Genomic DNA, 19,010 nt, shown 5'->3' on the forward strand with positions numbered 1-19,010 from the left:
TCCTCCCCGTGGCTCTCACGTCGAGCAAACTCCTCACAACTAGCCCCTCCTCACCCTACTGCTTCCACCGGGTACACTCCCAGTCACAGTCGACAAGGCAGCAGCTCTTCAGAGCAGCCGCCAGCCTCCCCCACCTCGTACATACATCAAAATGGCTTCCAGCATGACGGCCCCTCCCCCGCACATCCCCCCTCTCACTACCCATCATACAACCCCCCACCAGGGAGTAGCTCCGCAAGCATGCACCAACGCCCCCCACCGTACCCACAGCCCCACGGCCCTCACAATGGCATCAACACTGCGCAAGGCACGTACCCGTCCCCTATGGTGCACCGCAGAACACTTGCCACACATCCCCATCACCCTCCCCCCACCCCCACGCACCCGGCTCTCCCCGGCGCCCCCACTCCCTGTCACCCGCCAGCGGGCAGCTATCTGCCTGTGTACCAGCAGCCTTGTCACACTCCTAGCCCAGCTTCGGACTACCCATTACCCCCAAGTGACCTTGACCCCTATGTTGTCCCCCGTCGACAGGGTAGTGTTTCGAGTTTGGTGGAGTACCGACATACGCAGCGTGCGCACTCTCCCTCTGTCTCAATGGTTCAAGGTCCACTCTCTCCCTCGCTGTACCCGCCCAGCCAGCGGTCGGGATCTCCAAGCTCGGTACACAGTGGGCCTCGATCACCGCGGGAACTCGGGCCCTCCCACATCCCACCTCCAGTAATGGCTGCAGAAGCTCAGTCCATGAGTTACATGAGTACTGAGGGATGTGAGGGCGGTGACAGCCCACCAGAGACTCCGCCTACTCCTGTCATGCGTGTGGGAGTGATGGAGGATGAGTTCACCAGGGTCAGTCAGCTGGCACGTTTATACGCCTATTCCTCTCTTGCTTTCTCACCCTTCCCTTTCTCTCTCTTCTTCTATTTCTTCTTCTTCTTCTTCTTCTTCTCTCTCTCTCTCTCTCTCTCTCTCTCTCTCTCTCTCTCTCTCTCTGTCTGTCTCTCTCTCTGTTTCTTCGTCTCTCTCTTTTCTCATTTCTCGTTCACAAATGCATTGTTTCCTTTATTTTTCTCAGTGCTTTGCTTTCCTTCTATTCTCATCATATCTAAGAGCGCCTTCTTTTTCATTCTCTTCCTCGTGGGTGGTTGGCGGGTGCTCTGGTGTGGTTTGCTCCTTCTTTCCTATCAAACATCTATCGTCTTTATCTCCCCTCCTTCCTTTCTGTGTTTGTTACTCTCTTGTAACGCCTCTAATCTTCGGCACTTATATGACCCTATTGTGTTGCAAGTGCCGTAAAAACTCTTACGAAGATTCTCTTCCTCTTACTTGTGAGCTGAACGTTTTCTTGTACTAAGTCCACTTTTTCTACTCTTGGAAGGTTTTTGTCTAAGCTGTCAATGCTGTTGGAACAATCTTCCCTATTACGCAAAGCGTATTAGTTTCAATGCCGGTGTCCCAATGAGCTTAAGTTTCACTTGTACTTTCGCCCATATTTGTGGCTTGAACTCCGTACTTTCAAAGGGATAAATGTTAAAACTGTAAAAATGAAATTAGTACGAAATATTACAAAGCTCTCCCCCTCTGTCTCTCTCTCTCTCTCTCTCTCTTTCCTTCTCCCTATCAGTCTCCCTCTCTCTCGCTGTCCTCTCTTTTTCACCTTTTGTCCTCCTGTAATATCTTCACCAGCTCATCCACTCTCATCTCCCCCACCCCTTTCTCTGTACGCCCCACCACCTGATCATTGTAGTTGTATGTAGCTCAAAATGTTGTGTGTTATTTGCTAACCTCACTTTTGTTGCATTATTACCCATGGCATGCTGAGTGTGTGTTTTCTGATTTCTCACAGTTCGAGTGTTATGTACAATGTTGAGTTCCTTTCATCTCCTGTGTATAATGTGCTGGCAGTGTGTTGCATCGTGTGTTATGTTGTACCATCTCTGTTGTGCCACGTGTTGCTTCATGTGATGTGTTGGGTAATCCGTTTCTTCTCATGTGTTGCATCGTGTGCTGTCTTGGGTTGTGTAAAGTCATCCGTGGCGTGATATGTGTTGCATCATGAGCTGTGTTGGATCATCCGTTGCTTGTCATTGCATTTTTTGTGTTGCATCATGTGCTTTGTTGGGTTGCGTAGGGTCATCCATTGTGTGTCAAGTGCTGTGTTGGGTCATCCGTTGCATGATGTGTTGTCCCATATGCATACCTCATCGCATGCGCATTGAGCCGTATTCCCTTACTTGTTCGTAGTCTCATGCTGTGCGTGCTGCGTCGCGTATGATGTGGTCTACTGTGTCATCCCTTGTGTATAATGTGTTGGATTGTGTTGCTGCGATATGTCATCCATTGTGTTCAGAATGTTGTCATCCCTAGTGTGTTGTGTGTCATGTTGTGTTGTTTTCCCTTGTGTGTAGCATCATGCAGCTCAAGTCACAGTGTGTCATTTTTGTGTCAGGTACTGTGTGCAGATGCTGCTTTCTGTGCAGTGCTCTTGTTGTATCATGTGCAGTGTATAATTCTTGTGTCATGGTCAATGTGTTCTTATTGTGTCATGTGCAATAATTATGTGTTCTTGTCCTGTCATATGCATTTGTCATTGGCATGCCTTGAACAACGTTGGGTTGTGTCTTGTAGCAAGTGTCCTTACTCAGTCATGTATAAAGTGACCCTATGTATTAATGATGGTCATGTACAATGTGGACGTTTGGCGGGTGCTCTGGTTTGATCTGCCCCTTTCCCATCTGACATCTGTCTTCCTTATTTTTCTTTTTTTTGTGTTTGTAAATCTCTCATAACACTTAATCTTTGGCACTTTTATGACCTAATTGGGTTGCAAGTTCCGTATAACACTTTCTAAAACTAATTATCTAGAATGTTTCCTTGTTTTGTGTTGTATAAATGTCTTTGCTTTGTGTAGTATATCTTTTTGATTTGTGTAGTATACGTCTTTGTTTTACAGTGTAAAATGTGCCATTTTTTGTCATAATTGTCTCATGTGCTCAACAATGGCGTGATTTGTTGGCTCATTTTCTCTGCTTTATCCCGTCATTTATATGTGTATCTCGTGGGTGGTTGGAGGTTGTCAGGGGTAGGTTCTACTTCTTTGTTACCTCTGCTATTTCTATCACGTGATTACCTGTCTTTTTCCCAGCATTTTATCAAGCTTATTGTGTTGATGTTCTCTTTAAATCTTCTTTAAAAAAACCACATCTTCATGTGTTATTGTTGTGTTTGCTTTTTCATTCTTTGGAAGTTGGGGGGGGGGGGATTCAAGGATCTTTGATCCCTTGAACTGGTGTCATGTATGTCTATGTACACGCATTGGAAGTTTTAACTCTTTTCCTACCAGGCCAAAATCCACCACTGGCCCAGGGCTTTTCCCTGACCTATTTTTACGCCCCTACCCCTCCACAGGAAAATGTCAAAACATCCAACTAAACACACACAAACCATATCTTATGGTCCATCAAACTGAAGGTTAAAAGATAATCTATTAGATTGCAATACAATATTGAAGATTTATTCCAATTATATTACTTTAGGGTTTCTAAAAGTGATTATGCAATATCGGAGGTCTCATATGAAATCAACAATTTTCCAGCTTTGAAAGGTCATAACTAAAAAAATACAACAGCATCATTCTAACTTGCCAGGTAGGTTGCGTCAAGTAATGCGAAGAAATGCTGAAAGTTATGTATGCATTCCTAATATAGAAGCGAAAGTATGAGACATATATTGAAGTCAGGGGAGCGCTTTTTTTCCTTATATTTATGTTTGGAAGGGGACAAAAAAGGCGCTGAAATGACTAAAAATCGTCTGTCAGTGCAGTATTTTCTGCTAACAGGAAGTCTATTCTATTATTTTGAAAATGTGGATCGGCTGATAATTTTGTATCTTTTCATTACTGGATTGGAATAGATAGCGAGCCTCTCGAGCCGTATTTTGCGGCTCTCGGTCCAGCGAGGCCAGGTCCACGAGCGGAATTTATGCAAGTAGAGGTAGGCATTGATACAGCCCTGTATGTGTGTGTGTGTGCCTCTGTGCTATCCTGGCTCTGTTTTTGTCTCAGTTCAGCCTGTGCTATTCATCTCTGAGTGTCAGGTCACTGCTGAGTCAAGAACTTCTGGGTAAACACTCAAGGCCAATGCTAAACATGTTCTTAAGTGAACACCTTGAAGCTTGGAACCTCATGCAAATATGCTTCTACACCCAACCACTTGCATTTAAAAACCCATGCAATATGCTTACACACCCATACACACATACACAAACACTCACACACATATTGGTTGGCGGGTGCTCTGGTGTTGTTTGCTTCTTCTTCCCTATCAAACTTCGATGATCTTTATCTCTCCTCCTTTTTTTTGTGTTTGTTACTCTCTTGTAACACCTCTAATCTTTGGCACTTTTATGACTTTAGTGTGTTGCAAGTGCCGTAAAACACTTACTAAAACTAAAAAAGCACACATACATACACAAATATGTACACACCAGGCATGCAGGCTCAGGATCGTAGCTTACACAAGAGCACAAGCACAAACACATGTGCAAATGCTTGCATATACACACACAATGAAATGCTCTCACACACCGCCACGTACACATCCAAGTTCTTACAAATGAAAACACACCCATATTGACTCTCTTACACACACATACACATATTTATCATAAAGGCCAACTGTTCTTCTTAGCGTCGGTTGCTGGTTCTGCACTGAACACACCGTATATGTCCCAGTCTCTTTTTGCGTGAAATGTCCTTAATCGTACTGTCTGTTATCACGAGATATTGTTGGTCATATTTTCTGTCTGTTTGTCTTCTATCGTCAGATTGTGTGCCATAATGAGTCATATCTCCCGCCTGTTTTTCCATTATCGTCAGATTTTGTCAGGCATATCCCCTGCCTGTTAGTTTTATCATCAAGATATTGTTGGTCATATTTTCCCCTGTTTGTTGCTATCACATGTCCTCAGTGGTACTGTCTGCCCGGGCGGTTGGAGGGTAGGTCCTTCATGTGTCTGTTCTTGTGGAATAACTCTACCTTTCTTTTTGGCCTCATGGCAGGAGCTGAAGCGACAGAAGGCAGATTATGAGAGAAAAAAGAAACAAGCAGAGCAGATCCGGATGAAACAGCAGTTGGAGGAAGAGGAGGAGCAGGAAAAGGAAGAGAGGAGGAGGACTGCGCTGAGGCTGCAGGAGGAGCAGCGAGCTGTGATGGAGAGACAGGCGGAGGGACGAAGACAGGAGGAGACGAGGAGGGCGGAAGAGACGAGGAGGACGGAGGAGGCAAAGCGGGCAGAGGAGTTGAGGAGAATGGAGGAGGACCGTCTGAGGAGGGAGGAAGAGGAGGCAGCCAGGAAAAGAGAGGAAGAGCTTCTTCGTTTACAGGAGTCGGTCAAACTACAGTGAGTTTTCCGTTGACATGTTGTTGTATGTGGTTTGCAGGTGTGTTCTGTATCCGGCTGTCACCTGTTTTTGTTTAAGTCTTGTTTTGTGCCAGCTGATGTGTCAAGATGTCTTGTGTCCTGTGTTGTATTGTGTTTGCTGAGGTTCTATATGCTATGTGTGCTGCGCGCCCCGCCCCTCCCCCCCCCCCCCCCCCCCAAATAGACCCACCTCTTATATATCTTACTCTTCCTATTTATTGTTTTATTTTATTTCATTTTATTATTATTATTATTATCATTACCATTATCCTTTTTCTTTTCTCTTCTCTCCATCGACAACCTGTCTTTGACATGGAGTTGGGACAGGTATTGGTGAGGTTGGAAGCAGAGGCTTATTGTCAGCACTACTGGTTGTGACTTTACATAAGGAATTCCCAGATAACTACATGTATTAAGCATGCAAACATGAAGGTTGCCAAGGGATTATAACCCATATGTAAGGCAGTGTGGTGAAATCAGACGCTCGTCAAAATGAAGAAATCAGAGAAATAGGCATTTTTCCGGCCGTCGGGTAATTTTTTTCGATTTTTATTTTTAGCTCAACACTTTTTATGTCTATTTAAAAACACGTTTGTGTATGGGTTTTCCGGAAAAACTTAATCAAAGACACATAAAATGTAAATTTACAGTTTCCAAGGACACTCAATCTTTGGAAATCACCAGACTTTGGCGGCCATTTTCTCTCTAATTTTTCCTTCGACGTCAGGCAACCCCCTCCTCCTTTAATCTCAAATTTTCCGACTTCTATCCAAGATAGTTGGGGTTTTTTTCGCCAAATTCTAGACAAATGAACCAGCTTTAAGATGATACTAATAACTCCATATGCCCAAAATTGACGAGCGCCTGATTCTGCCACGTCGTGACATATATATATATATATATATATATATATATATATATATATATATATGTGTATATATATATATATATATATATATATATATATGTATCAGAAATGACATCCAGGGTGAAATATAGCTCTTTAATTGGCACCCCACAGATACACATAAAGTCACCCTGTGGTTTGGCAACAGCAAGCTCATACTTTACAACATCTATTGTCCCCCAAGTAGCACTCTGAACTTCATGGAACAGAGCACTATCTTTAAGAAGACGGTCATAGCTGGTGACCTTAATGGACACTCCCCCCTTTGGGGCTATGCTGACCAAAACAACACAGGTAAGAGGATTGAAGAACTATTTCAGTCCTCTGACGTTATCCTTCTCCAAGGTGAGGTTTCAACTAAAACCCTTCTTCATAGGAGACATGGGACCCTCCACAAACCAGATCTCACTCTGGTCTCCACTGATTTACACAACTACTGCAGTGAAGAGGTGCTAGACTGTATATCTAGTTACCATCGTCCCGTTCTCACCAAAAATCAATGTATTGAGACACAGACAAAGGAAAAGAACCCGTTGGAACTTCAAGAAGGCAAACTGGGTTCTCTTCAGAAAAACAGCTGAGGACACCGTTAAACTGGATGATCTAGACAATAAAAGTATAGACGCCCTTAATGGTGAACTCACCTCCGCCATCTGGGATGCTGCAAAGAAGAGTATCCCACAGGGGTGCAGAACGAACTATAAAATCTTTTGGAATGAGCACTTGGAGAAAGCTACAAAAACTAAAAATGATGCCAGACATGAATATATGCAAAAGATCTAAAAAATATGAACCAGAAAATTAAATACAAAAAGGCTATAGCAGAGGCTAAACTTGTTACCAAGGAATCTAAGAAGGAAGCCTGGACACAGAAGTGTGAGGGACTCAATTTACATCAAAGTGGACGTGAAGCTTGGTCACTTCTAAATAACCTCTCTGGTGAAAAAAGGAAAGAAAATCCCAAACCACTACTCACAGAAACCAAAGTTCTCTCCAGCGAGTTAAAAAAAGCCGAACACTACAACAAACATTTTGCCTCATTAACAAAACAGCTAAAAGAATGACCTGGACAGAGGTCTACTGAGCGTTCTGAAAGAAAAAGAGAAAGACTGGATGACACCGAGTATCTTCCAGGACTTCTTAACTAAACTAAACGAAGAGTTGGACTTTGCAATCAAGATACTGAAGAAGCGAAAAAGCCCATGTCCTGATAAAGTACACAATGACATGCTACAAAATCTTAGTGAAAAAGCCAAATTGCTACTTCTTAATTTCTACAACAGAACATGGACCGAGGGAAATCTGCCTAAAGCATGGAAACTAGCCACTATAAACCCAATCTTAAAGAAAGGAAAGAAGGCAAATGACCCTAAAAACTACCGCCCAATATCATTCACGTCTTGTATTGGCAAGCTATGTGAAAGAATCCTCAATTCTCGTCTTTATTGGTGGCTTGAGTCTTCAGGTCTGATCTCCCAGTGTCAAGCAGGGTTCAGGTCAAAAGGCAGGACAGAAAACCAGCTCTTCAGGCTTACACGGAGAATCATTGATGGATTTCAAAGAGGGGAACAGACAACGGCTGTGTTTGTGGATCTCCAACAGGCCTCTGATAGAGTGTGGAGAAAAGGACTACTCTTAATACTGCAGAACATGGGAATCAAGGGAAATATGTACTCCTGGATTAAATAATTCCTTACAGATAGACTTATCCAGACCCAGATGGATGAAACCTTATCTTCTAAAACAGTACTTGAGGAAGGACTCCCTCATGGATCTTCTATCAGCTGTACCTTATTCCTTGTCTTCCTCAATGATGTTTCAGATGTTCTCAAAACAGAAAAAGCCCTTTTTGCTGATGACCTGGTCCTTTGGCACACTGGAGACTCTTACAACAACAAGCAGACTGTGCTTCCACTCTTCCGTATTTTTATGGAAATCCGTACTTTCTGTTAGTTCCGTACTTATTCCTCCATCATTATCAACTCCCTCCATAAAAATCTGCGACAGCGTAGAACTACCGAAATTCAGTAGCAAAAGATCAGTAGTTGCCTTAATATCGTCTTGTATAAGTTACGGATAATTACAGTAATTCTCTCGGCAATAGTTTATGTTATAGAAACCTGCCAGATTGCGCATTTCCTGCCATCGGCCATTATTCCGCTATGCCCCCATGCATTCATTGCGGGTTGGTCGACAGTACATTTTTTACGTGCAGATTAATCCAAATCTGGCGAACTTTTTATGCCACTTTCCTCTATCATTCCCTCATTCCGTCTTGTCTATCTTCGGATTGTCGCCGCTGCTGGAAAATCTGCGTTGATCAAGTATATTGACTTGTGATCTTAAGACAGAAAATTACTGTCAGAAAGAAACTTTTTTGCAAATTTATTGTCTAGATCTAGAGAAATTATCAATGTGAAGATTCTACGGCACGCGAACACGATAAGGGCAGCGATGAAAGAAATATGTGCCAAAACTACTAAATCAAGAATAATTCGAAGTGGTGATCCGAAGTTGTGACATGCGACATTCAGAACTGAATATTGAGGAAAATTAGGGTATACGCTGGGCAACTATTGTAAAGGTACATATCTATTCATTATTCCCAGGTTTACCTTCTACCTATGGTGCGATGACAAATTAATTTAATTATAGTAGCAATGGAAGGAGAACCTGCTTTTAAACATTGCCAGCAATGGAAAGATTTTTTGGTGAAGAAATCAAAGACAAAATCTTGGTGAAAAAAATAGTTAGTATGGGTTGTTGGCAATCTCTTCAAACAGGCTCCCAAATGCCTTTTTCAACCCTCTAAAAGTACTAAATTTCAATTTCTTCTGGGGCTTCGCCCCCTGAACCGTCACTGGGGCGCTGTCCCTGGACCCCCCAGCCGAATTTTCCTTACTTTTCAGCTGCAGCTGGTGGAAGCACTGAGCAGACGAAGACTACAAGATGATCTAAATTCCCTGGGAACCTATTGCCGTTTATGGAAGATGAAAGTAAATCGCAAAAAAACTGTCTACTCTGTTTTTACAAGAAGCTATAACCTTGCAAACGCAGAAATACCTCTTAAAATAGATGGTACTGACTTGAAAAAAGAGAATAACCCTGTGTGTCTTGGAGTACAACTTGACAGTAAGCTCAACTTGAAACAGCATATTAACAACCTTAGGAAGAAGGCTATGAAGAGACTTATGTTATCAAACGACTACCAAGTACCAACTGGGGATCAGACAAGAACACTTTGAGAGGCCTCTATTTAGGATATACTAGAGCTGTTGGTTTTTTTATAATCTTGTTCTACAAAACCTACAAAACATTTGCAGTAAAACTACAAAAAACTATGTACGCCATTCAAAACTGAGCTCTTCGTCTTATCTCTGGCGGAATGAGATCCTCACCGACAGTGGCCTGTGAAATGCACACAAATATTGAGCCATTAGAAACTTGAAGAAAGCAAGCAGCTTTCGAAGTATATGAAATATCTGAAAGGCTAGAAAATAATCCCCCAAATAGAATTCTTGTTGACAAGTGGAAACCTAATCAAAGGCTAAAAAATAAAAAATCTGTTCTTGAAACTGCCCTCAATCTCCCAGAAAAACATATATCACCTCCCTGAAAGACGAGAACCTCTGGAAAGAGTTCCCTCAACTCTCCCACCACATCTCACCATAGCAAAGCCAGAAATGAGGAAATCACTTTTGGACATGAGCAATAAAAACACATATCCTGTGGCACTAAAATATTCTGCCCTTGAAACAATTGATTGCTATCCACCAACATGGATCCACTCATACACTGATGGATCTGCCTTTAAGGCAACAATCAACGCTGGATATGGGTCAGTGATCGACTTGCCCAATGGGATCAAAAAGGAGTCTTTAATTCCAGCGGGTCCTTCTGCTCCAACTTCATTGCCGAACAACAGGCAATACAGCAAACTACATCAACTACTTGTTTGACACTAACCCACTTGCTACCGCTGACTTTGTTATCTTTACAGACAGCTTTTCAACACAAGAGACACTTGAGAGTGGGACTGGTGTGAACAAAGATATATCACACTTGATTTGGAGTCTACATCATTTGATAAGTAGGCTCCATATCAGAGAAGTCCTACAAAGGATTTCTGCTCACACTGGGATACCAGAAAATGAAAGAGCAGATGCTCTAGCGAAGAAAGGAGCTAGCCTCCCTTAGCCTGTTATTCTTACTGATTACACCACCTGCTGCCAAATGATCAAGTCAAACCTCAAGGAAGACTGGATGAACGCAGGGGCCACAGGTACGACAGGAAGGATGATGTATGGCCACATGAATAAACCTCTGTTCGAAGATCCAATCAATGGGGTGAGGAGGGGAGATCAATCCATAATCTTCCAACTTAGAACACAACATGTACCCCTCAATCAACATCTCAACCGAATTGGAGTAAAGCAGTCAGCTGCCTGCCCACTAAGTGACTACCCCTCAGAGACAGTGGAATATCATCTGTTCTTCTGTAGAAAACTAACCGATTTGAGGGGATGTTTTCTTCCCAAGCTACCCCACTCATCTAACTGCCTCTATTCCTCAAGGCGTGCACACATATTAAAAAACGTGTACAGAAATTCCACACACATTGTACAAAAACTGAATGGACACTGTAACATACCTGAGCAATGTGTTGAACAACATTAGAACAGACATGCAGCTATTACAGAATGGCATCATGCAGACGCAGAAGACTTAACGCTCAGATGCTACTGGATCGTTAACGACTACAACAAGCTATGTGTTGTGCCGACAGACAAATCACAACATTGTCCGTGACATACTGGCTAGGCGCTTTGCTGTGCATGCAAAAGATGGGTGTTCAATTCTAGTGGGGGGAGGTTTTTGCTATAGAAACACCTCTAATCTTAGGCATTTATACGATCCATTTGTGTTATAGGTGAACTAAAACTGAAAGACTCTAGAAATACTTCACATTTTCGGCACTTACTCGACCTTTTCTGTGTTGCTAGTGCTGTAAAACTATTTCTAAATCTACAACCGATGACATGTCTGTCCGCAGGGAGGAACAGGAGGCTCAGAGACAGAAGGAAGAGGCACAAAGGAGATTAGAGAGTAAACTGCAGGAGGAGGCCAAGAAGAATAAGCTGTCCAACAAGTATGTTTTGTCTGTCTGTCTCTCTATTGTTCATTAACATATATTCTGTTCTTTATCCACCTGTTTATCACTGATATGTTTTCTTCCTGTCTGTCACTTTGTTCTTTGTCCACTTGTCTGTCCATGTATTGTTTATCTATGGGTGGTTGGTGGGTGCTATTGAAGCATCCAATTTTTTTTCTTTCCCTATTCTTTTTCTCTGCTCGGAATACAGTCATTGTGTTAATGTATACTTCTTTTTACTAAGGCTACACTAAATTATACTCTGTTCACTTGTCAATTACTCTGAGGGTGTTGGTTGTTGTTTTTTTCTGTAACATTAATCTCTGTCTGATTCTCTACTACTTTGATAATTTTCCTGAATTTCTATTACTCTGTTCTGTGACAATTTTTCTGTCACTCTTAACGTTGTTTTGCTTGTCGTTTCTCTTTACTTTGTTCACTTGTCTGTCATCTTCTTCTTTTTTTTTTTGACAATGTGTCAGTTTATCTATTTTTGGGGTCTGTATGTTCCACTGATCTGTTCTTCTGGTTTATTGTTTGCGTTTCTTCAACAGTTCTTTATTGTTTGTCTTTTTCTGTATCCATAAAGTGTTGGGGCAGCATGTTTTGTTCTACACATTGCTCATATTTTGTACGGTATGTTACAGTGTCCGTTCAGTTTTTGTACAATGTGTGTGGAATTTCTGTACTGTTTGTTAATTTGTGTGCAGTATCTGTACAGTTTTTGTACAATGTTACTGTATCTCTGTAATATGTGTACAGTAAAATGTGCTCAGTGTTCTAGACAGTGTGCGTGCAATGAGTACAGTGTTTATAACATACTTTGACTGTCATTGTAGAGGGCTCTTTCTACTAACCTGATGAACATTTAGGCTCTAGTGTTAAGATGGATCTTAACTGCAACTACTACATATTACATACTTGTTTTTAACAGTAACCTTAAAAGAACTGATAGGGTGTATTTATCTGAGAAATGAAATCTGTTATAGTTTCTGCTTAGATGTGTGTGTGGGTTTTTTTTTCAAAGTTTTTGTGTGTTTGTGTGATCCTTTGAGTTTTTGTTGGGTGTGGTTCCATGTATGTGCTGTGTGTCATCCTGTCTGTAAAGGTGTAGCAATATCTGTGTGTGTGTGTTTATGCACACACATACACACAGTCTTACATGCTCATAGTGAAGTCAGCATGTCGCAGAAATCGTTTCATTATGTACAATGTACCTGTTTTAAGTACAGAATATGGAAGAGAGAAGAAAAAATAAATGGTATCTAAAAATCTGTTCTGCGTCATGGCTGTTCGCTATGTGCACGCAGACTATATGGGCCTGTTAGTGCAATGTCGTATGTATACCCTCATTCTCAACATGGCGTGTGTGTTTGCGAGTGACATGTTTGTCAGGGTCATTCCCTGAGAGAGGTTGTGCATGTTTTGTCTGGTCTGGCCAGTCCCCCAGACATCTGCATGCCCGGCATGTTGTCTCCTGTGCATGAGCATGTGGCGCACTGGCATGTGTGCTGGTCTGCCTGATTCCTGAGACCACTATGTACAGCCTGTGCTGCTGATGGTGGGTGCAGGGAAGGAATTGTCTTGCTGTTTGGGTGATTATAGCATCTATCTTTGGGTTTATGATCAGGATCTCCTTCTGTTTTGACTTTGACAAGGATTTGTCCACCAGCTAATATCTGTTCTTGTTTCCTCACTCTCTGTCTGTCTGTCTGTCTGTCTGTCTGTCTGTCTGTCTGTCTGTCTGTCTGTCTCTCTGTCTCTCTGTCTCTCTGTCTCTCTCTCTCTCTCTCTCTCTCTCTGTCTCTCTGTCTCTCTCTGTCTCTCTCTCTCTGTCTGTCTGTCTGTCTCTCTCTCTCTCTCTCTCTCTCTCTCTCTCTCTCTCTCTCTCTTTCTCTCTCTCTCTCTCTCTTTCTCTCTCTCTCTCTCTCTCTCTCTCTGTCTCTCTCTCATTCTCCCCTTCCCTCTCTTTCTCTCTCTCATTCTCCCCTTCCCTCTCTTTCTCTCTCTTTGATTCCATTGTTAACACTCCCAAGTTCTTTTAAGTTGAATTTTTCCTCTATTGCATGGTTTCTTTGTAATATGCAAATGTTCTTTGTTATGACTTACACCTATTCATTGTGAACTGTTTTGTAATCTGCTTTCATAAACATCTCTTACAGGCGTTCACCTGCTAGGTAACTAATTATTTTTGACTAATACTTACATCATTTGGGTTTTTTGTACTCTAAGATTAATGTGTGCCCTCATGTATGGCTTGTGAAGGAAACGTCCGATGACCCGACCTCAGTTCCTTTCTTCAGTTATCTGTCTGCTTGTCGGTGTTGTCAATTCCAGTCTTTTTGATAATGTAGAAACAGGATGGTAGGACTTGGTATAGACAGGCTGTCTACCTGACTCTAATACTTTGACAATGATGCCCTTTGGCTGTGTGTGATCTTGTAATATCCCTTGCATGTCTACATGTTATTTCCCCTGTACGTCATTATGTGGTGTTTATTTTTTTATTTTTTTGGTAAGTGTTTTACGGCGCTCGCAACTGCATAAGGTCATATGAGCGCACAGGACACATTAAACTTTTTCAGTCGGTAGGAAATTTTGAATTTTGCACGGGTGGCGGTCAGGCCTACTTTTATCGATTTTAAACCACCAAGGGATCTTAAATGTGCGCTACTTGCACACGGGCCCTCCAAGATTTTTCGCTCTTGTCCGAGAAGGCTAGGTGTAGATCTTTCCTATCAGAAGACCAAGGGTGTGGCTGACAGACAGCAGTAAAGAGTAAAGCCAAAGAGTAGAAGTAAAAAGTTTACAGAAAGAGTCAGGAGCCCAGAAGAGGGGGCGAAGGAGGTGAGGGGGTGTGGGCAGAAAGAGAAGACGAAAGCAGGCGACAGAACATTGCTAGAGAGCAGGAAAGGAGGTGAAAAGAGACAATTTTAGAGAAGAACATTTTTCGGTTCTAACCCGAGACCTTTGAATGAGAGGCCGACTTGTCTGTCTATGTAGTGTATGACATTATGTTGCTCTGATATTTTCCCTGTTCGTCATTACGTGGTGGCGTTTTTTTCCCTTGTGTGTCATTAAGTTGTGGTGCTGTTTTCTCTGTATGTCATTACGTGGTGGCGTTTTTTTCGCGTGCGTTATTTCCCCTGTGTGTCATGTGATGTTATTTCCCCTGTGTGTCATGTGAAGTTATTTCCCCTGTGTGTCATGTGATGTTATTTCCCCTGTGTGTCATGTGATGTTATTTCCCCTGTGTGTCATGTGATGTTATTTCCCCTGTGTGTCATGTGATGTTATTTCCCCTGTTTGACATAATGAGATGGTGCTATCTTTAGTATCTATTCAGATATAATTACCTTATTTTTTCCCTCTACTGGTATGCGGTTGTTTTATTTCCATATATGTTAGCATACAGTGGTTTCATTTCCCTGTTTATTGGTCTATGGTTGTATTATCTCCCCCGTATGTTGGTACAGGTGGCCTTACTTCCCCTTACTGTTATTTCCCTTGTCTCCTGCTTGTATACTGGAACTGCTTGCTCTTTCTTCAGCTCAGCCCCTCGTTTGTTCTGTTGGGCAGTTTTGATGACCAGCTTGTAGCCAATTGTTCTTTTTCTTCTTTTTTCCCCCCTTCCTGTTTTGTAGCTTCTACAATCACAATAGTCACAGCAACACAAATATTCAGAAGCCGCCGATTCATTCACACCCCAACCACCTCCATTACAACCACCACCACAACAACAACAACCACCACAACACCACCACAACTGGCCAAGGTCAGTACCATCCCCGGCCGGAACACGTGAGCTCCGCGCCCCCTCACCGCCCCCCTCCTGCTCCCCCCACCTCCCTGGCCCTGCATGGTTTGACCTCTGGCCCCAGCAGCCCAGCCTCGGCCTCGTCGTCAGTGTCGTCATCGTCGTCATCGGCGACATCATCGCGGTGCACGCCTGAGGACAACTACATCCTCTCTGAGCACCAGTATAGGTACGCTGTGTCATAGCTCCCTCAACCACAGACAGATATATAAACAGTGGGAGTGAGAGGGAGACAGACAGACAGACAACTGAGACTTAGAAAGAGAGAGAGTTATGACAATGGAAAGGGCGGGGCTAAAAGGAAAGAAAGAGAGTATGTCAGTGTGTGTGTAAGCAGACTGTTGTGGAGTACACGTGTTGCTGTCTGCCTGGCTGACCACATTGGATTGAAAGTGGCTGAAAATTTCAACAGAGCTATTTTTGTCCCTGTTCTTGTAAGTGGCTATAAATATATGTGTGAATCGGTGCGTATGTGTGTTCATGAATACGCAAACTTCTGTATGTGTTTTCAATGTAAACGAGTGTGAGCGGTATCACCTTGGCTGAAAAACTTAGTCTTTCTCTCTGTCTTAAGCTTTTTTGTTCTTCTCGGACTCTTTTTTCCAGCGTGTTCCTCTTTGTCAATCCCTTTTTCTGCCTGTCACATTCTTTCTTTCTGTGTGTCTGTCTCTGTCACGGCACACAGGCAGTGGAATTTTAGTTGCAGCAGCAGGGGTTTCCTCGCCGAGCACCTTATCACGTCGAGGTCATGAGGGTCAGCTCCCTGTCGCCGCTGACTTAATTTTGGGTATTTTTCAATGTAGTTTTAGGCGTATACTTGTATTTATAGTAATTTTGATTTAATGCATCCAAAGCACGCATTTCTACTCTTGAGACTCAAAAAAGAATGGCCATTGTAACTTGTCTGGTTATTTTGTTAGACGCGCTGAAGTCGGCAATGCTAAACTGTTAATTTTTTTTGCAAGTGTGAATGAAAAAAAAATCAATGAAAAAACGAAAAAGGCTCGACAAAAACTCTTAACTTTTGGAACACGAACGACATAATATCGGTGCAGATACTCAGAAAAGATTGTATCTGCACATATAACAGAAATCTGTAATTTTGCAACGTTTTCCATCTGGCACACAATTTGCTATTAAGTAATTCCTCTGAATACAACTTCATGTGTCTAACATGATATCCCTAGTCAGAATAACACATATTTTGGAGAGATCTGTCGTGCCGTTTTTAGATAAACAATCATTTATTCATAAGTATGTAACTAAAATAGGACAAATTGGGTACTCTACAAACACTTTTCTAGAACAAAAACTAAGGCACAGAAATTAACCATTAATCTCAAGATATTGAGCTTTTAGTACGTCAGTGTAATGGTTTGCTGTGTGGGGTGGGGAAGAAGTTATATTGTTTCAAACGTAGACAAAAATGCCAACTTCTCAACCGCCACTGGCAAAGTTGCTTCAGGGCTCATTAACCCCGTGACCCCGAGCCGGGCAGTTCCAGCGGGTTGCTGAGTCAGGCGAACTAAAAGTAACAGAATCGGGCGAAAAGTGTCGCCCTGCTGTATGTCACTCCATTTCTCTTTTTGTTTCTTAGTCTTCTATCATTTCCCTTATATCATTCTATCTGCCTGATCTTCTTTCTGAACAAAAGTAGTAGTCAGCATCTGTGGTATACTGTGGCTTTCGGCCAGTGCATGCTGAAGATACGAGTTTCATTTCTGCTTTGGGAAGTATTCAATTTGTCAGGAACATTTACTTTAAGATTCTAGAGCTGTTTGAAGACATCTTGCTGGCTCACAGTGTGCATCTATCCTTCTCTATCTCTCATGGATGGTTGAAGGGCGATGCTATTGGTAGTTTCTGTTCCTTATCAGTGTCTTAATTGTTTCAGTCTGTCTATTTTACTTCTTCCCTGCATCACTTTTTTGTCGATCTTTCTGTAACTCCATCATACTCTGTTGTACTCTCCATTTGGCCGTTTGTTCATTGCAATCTCTTCTTCTTTCTGTCCTGCTATTTACTCTCCATCGTACTCTCCCTGTGCCTTCATCATTTTTATATTTTCTTCTCTCCATCCTGCCATTTACTCTCCATCATACTCTCCCTGTTCCTTCATAAGGCCTATATACTTTCTCCTTCTCTCCATCCCGTTTCTTTGTCATGCTCTTTTCTTAACCCTCTTGTGCTTCACTAATGCTGTGGTCTCCTGTAGATCTGTTTTGCCTGAGCGTGTAACGTAGAACATATCTGAGTACACGGCTTAGAATCTAACCTGGTAAAATTAATAAAGTACAACCAACCTGCCCCCTTTTCAAACTGCTCTACCAAGTGCGCAACATTCGGGGCCACAGTGGGGTTGCAATCATGTATTATAGGAACAGAAAATGGTGGGGGGTTTTCTGTGTAGGTGTTTTAGGCTTTTAACCACACAATTTAGGTAATTTAGGAGACAGGCTTTGACCCTGCCTGTCAGTATCAACCTGGTCTAAGAGGGATACAACATCCCTGCAGAAAAACCGAAATACTCGATAAAACATTTCCCCCACATGGGAATTGAACTCGGGTCTTTTGTGTGTGACGGCAAATTGCTAGACTGTCCTTTGGCTGTGATTGGTGTGATGTGCAGAGGCATGGGGGGTAGGGGGGTTATACTTACTCTTACCTTTAACATTTTATGCACAACATAGAACTTTGTAGAACACTATTATGTACACTTCTTTGTTCATGTAGGCAATATAGAACATGATGTAGTACTAAAAGTAAAACATGATATAGCACATGTACATAACAAAATGCATAACACTGTGTATCATAATCATACATAGTATATAGAAATCACAATCAACATAACACAATACTTATTATTGATATAGTATATATCTTGGTGCATGACATCATAATACATAACATAGTCATAGTGGTTATCACTTAGTACATGGCTTGAAACTTGACATGATATTTTAAAGAATAAATCACATAATGCAGAATGTAATATTAATACATTTAACAGCATGAAATGTTATCAGCATTTTATATTGTCAAGTATAGTTTTCACACCAACTGTGTGAATCTCTTGCTCATCTTACTTTTAAAATTATTTGTGAGACCACTTGTAGAACAATGTCTTACTTCTGAGACCACTTGCAGTACAATGTCTTCAAAGTAGTTTTGGGCTTAACTCTTTAAACGCTGGGAGCGTCCAGTACTAGTGACAACTGTTTTGTTTTATTTAGTGCCAGTTTTTGCTTGTTTTTCGGAACTCTACCCGATCTAAGTTTTTTAGTAATGACTAAGCCTTTGTTTACACTATTAAGAAGTTGGAGGCAAGCTTTTAGGGTTATAATGAGACATAGAGCACTAGGTTTAGGTGACAGTAGAAAAAAACCCTCGGGTAAACGGTGGAAAAAACTCAGGGTTTAAAGAGTTAACAAGTTGAAAGTTGTCTCGATGATAGTGAAAGTGTTTCGGGATGTGTTTTTCTGCTTGTGCTGGGCCGTTGGGTGGAGGGTGCCACTGATGACTGGTACATCCTACTTCTGGTCTTTCCCTCCATTGATCCGATCTGTCTATTTGTCTGTCTGTCTTACTTTTTCGCAGCTCTAAATGACCATTATTTTGTCAATATACTTTTCTTGACTGAACTGTCTGGTTGTCTCTCTGTCAATCTCTGTCTCTGTCTGTCCGTCCATCTCTCTCTCTCTCTCTCTCTC

The 19,010-nt window shown here is 42.1% G+C and overlaps 1 protein-coding gene across 1 annotated transcript in view; it reads left to right on the forward strand.

Annotated features, from left to right (window-relative positions):
• LOC101853117 (leucine-rich repeat and calponin homology domain-containing protein) overlaps window positions 1-19,010 on the forward strand; it is a gene marked incomplete in the record, with an annotated part of 93,027 nt that overhangs the window by 36,198 nt on the left and 37,819 nt on the right. The window contains 5 exon segments of the mRNA XM_013087027.2: window positions 535-849; window positions 5,060-5,400; window positions 11,382-11,477; window positions 13,643-13,657; window positions 15,125-15,466. Of these exon segments, the coding sequence (XP_012942481.1) occupies window positions 535-849; window positions 5,060-5,400; window positions 11,382-11,477; window positions 13,643-13,657; window positions 15,125-15,466 (1,109 nt within the window).

The sequence above is a fragment of the Aplysia californica genome, unplaced genomic scaffold (genome assembly GCF_000002075.1).
Source record: "Aplysia californica isolate F4 #8 unplaced genomic scaffold, AplCal3.0 scaffold00535, whole genome shotgun sequence".
Classification (NCBI taxonomy): Eukaryota; Metazoa; Mollusca; class Gastropoda; order Aplysiida; family Aplysiidae; genus Aplysia; species Aplysia californica.